A 1852-nucleotide genomic window follows, 5' to 3' on the forward strand; every position below is an offset into this window, starting at 1 on the left:
AAGAGGGGCACATGGGCAAGGCCACTTCACTCATCGAGAGCCAGCACCATCACCTGCTGCACTGCCTGGAGAAAACCACTGTGAGTCCCAGCCCATCGCCACCTCCTCGCTCGGCCCTGGCCCTGGCCCCCTTCCGATGGTCGGGCTCACACAGTGAGAGCTCTGCCCACACCTTCACCCTGGGCCCGGATTCGGAAGTCAAAGTCTGTCCTGTTCAGATCCAAAAAGTAGTGACGAGGTCTCTATCAACCCTCGGGGGGCGTACCAGCGTAGGGAGGCCAGCTCTGTCCCGCAGCAGTATAGAGGAGGCCGTCCCCCTCAGCCTTTCCACACCCCCCACACTAGTCCCCATTTCTTGGTGACTGAGGGCTAAGGGCTCTGTCGACCAGTTTCTCAGTCCCGATGGGCGTCGCTCTTCAAGACAAGGGCTGAATTTATACTAGAGTGCTACGGGACAGTAAAGAACACCATTTTTTGTCCTATCCCTGGCGCTAGGTTGATGCAATTTGTGGGTCCCTTTGCTCTGTACGTTCCTCTTTAAACAGGAGACAGTGAGTGAAGGAGGCAGTGCACATATTTCACTAGCTGGGGATTTTATTATTACCCCTTCCTCTTAGTCACCTGCCATTCCCAGGGCGTTCGGATCCTGACGGGCTTGTTGTTAAAAGTCGTGGTTTAGGGCGTCACCGTCGGAATGTGGAATGATGTCTGTGCCTCCGCGGCCGAAAGGAAGGGCAGCGGGGCCGACCAGGACCCTTGGCACAAAGTGTTGGGGAGAGTAGGGAGAGAGGAGCCGTCGGGGCGGACGACCAACGAGAGACAAAGTAAAACCTTGTTCCATTCTAGAACCTCCCTCCCCAAAGAGCCTGTAGGGAGGGCTCAGCACACCGAGGAAGAACTTTCTAATTCTTAATGTTGCATATCCGGGCCTCCCAGATGCGGGGGGTCAGATGTTAGAGCCGCATGTGAGCACGCAGGAGCTCAGCTGTTGAACCCAGCGAGGACTTCCAAAACGGGAAGGGACTCTGGAAACCCTAGTCTCCCGGCTTATCAAGTATCTCTTAGTGTCAGGAACTGTATGTACACATCTCGGATTTCTCTCCAAGACTCAGAGCTTGCCAAAGGGATAGGCCTGGACCCAACTGCCCATTCCAAGTCGCATGTGCTGGGTGGAATGTGTACACTCAAGAATGTGGGTGAAAAGACCTGGGTTTGAAGGGCTGGAATGCTGGCCTTGAACAACGAGATCTGGAGATCGAGGGCTGGAATGCTGGCATCGAAGGGGTGGAATGCTGAATCCGAGGGGGAGAATGTCGGATTGTGGGGATGGGCTGTTGGGATGGAAGAGTTGGAATGCTGGATTTCAGGGGAGGAATGTGGGGCTAGAAGCAGCAGAATGCTGGGATGGACGGGATGAATGTTGGTTTGGAGCGGGGTGACGTTGGAGCGGGGGGTGGGGGCACGGAGGGGAAGGAGGGGGCGTGGAATGTTGGGACAGCGCGGGGTGGGGATGGGGGAGAATGCGGGGAGCCGGGGCTGGAATGTTGGGCTCCGCGGGTGGAATGCTGGGATTGAGAGACTGAATGTCAAACTGAGCTTGGGAATGCCGGAATGTACAATCAATGGTGTTTTTATCTTCTGTTGGCATGTTGTCCTGTAGGGGTTGTCCTATCTTGTGGATGATCCCCTGTTGTCTGTACGAACCTCCACCATCAAGGTATAACTTTTAAAAATTCAATTGATGTTTTTTCTCTCTGATTCTTCTGAGTCTGTGGATCCTCCTCTTTTTACCCCCTGGTCTGGTTCTCTGCATGTGCTGTTGATTCTTCTGGGGCTCATCTTCCCGCTGCCG

At 54.7% G+C, this 1852-nt stretch overlaps 1 protein-coding gene across 2 annotated transcripts in view; it reads left to right on the forward strand.

Moving 5' to 3' along the window:
* The window catches only part of KCND3 (potassium voltage-gated channel subfamily D member 3), a 195423-nt gene that overhangs the window by 190557 nt on the left and 3014 nt on the right, over positions 1-1852 (forward strand). For both annotated transcript variants that reach the window (XM_023535796.1, XM_011367205.2), the window contains exon 5: positions 1661-1717. In XM_023535796.1, the coding sequence (XP_023391564.1) occupies positions 1661-1717 (57 nt within the window). The remainder of the gene's footprint in view (positions 1-1660; positions 1718-1852) is intronic.

The sequence above is a fragment of the Pteropus vampyrus genome, unplaced genomic scaffold, assembly GCF_000151845.1.
Source record: "Pteropus vampyrus isolate Shadow unplaced genomic scaffold, Pvam_2.0 Scaffold6, whole genome shotgun sequence".
NCBI lineage: Eukaryota > Metazoa > Chordata > Mammalia > Chiroptera > Pteropodidae > Pteropus > Pteropus vampyrus.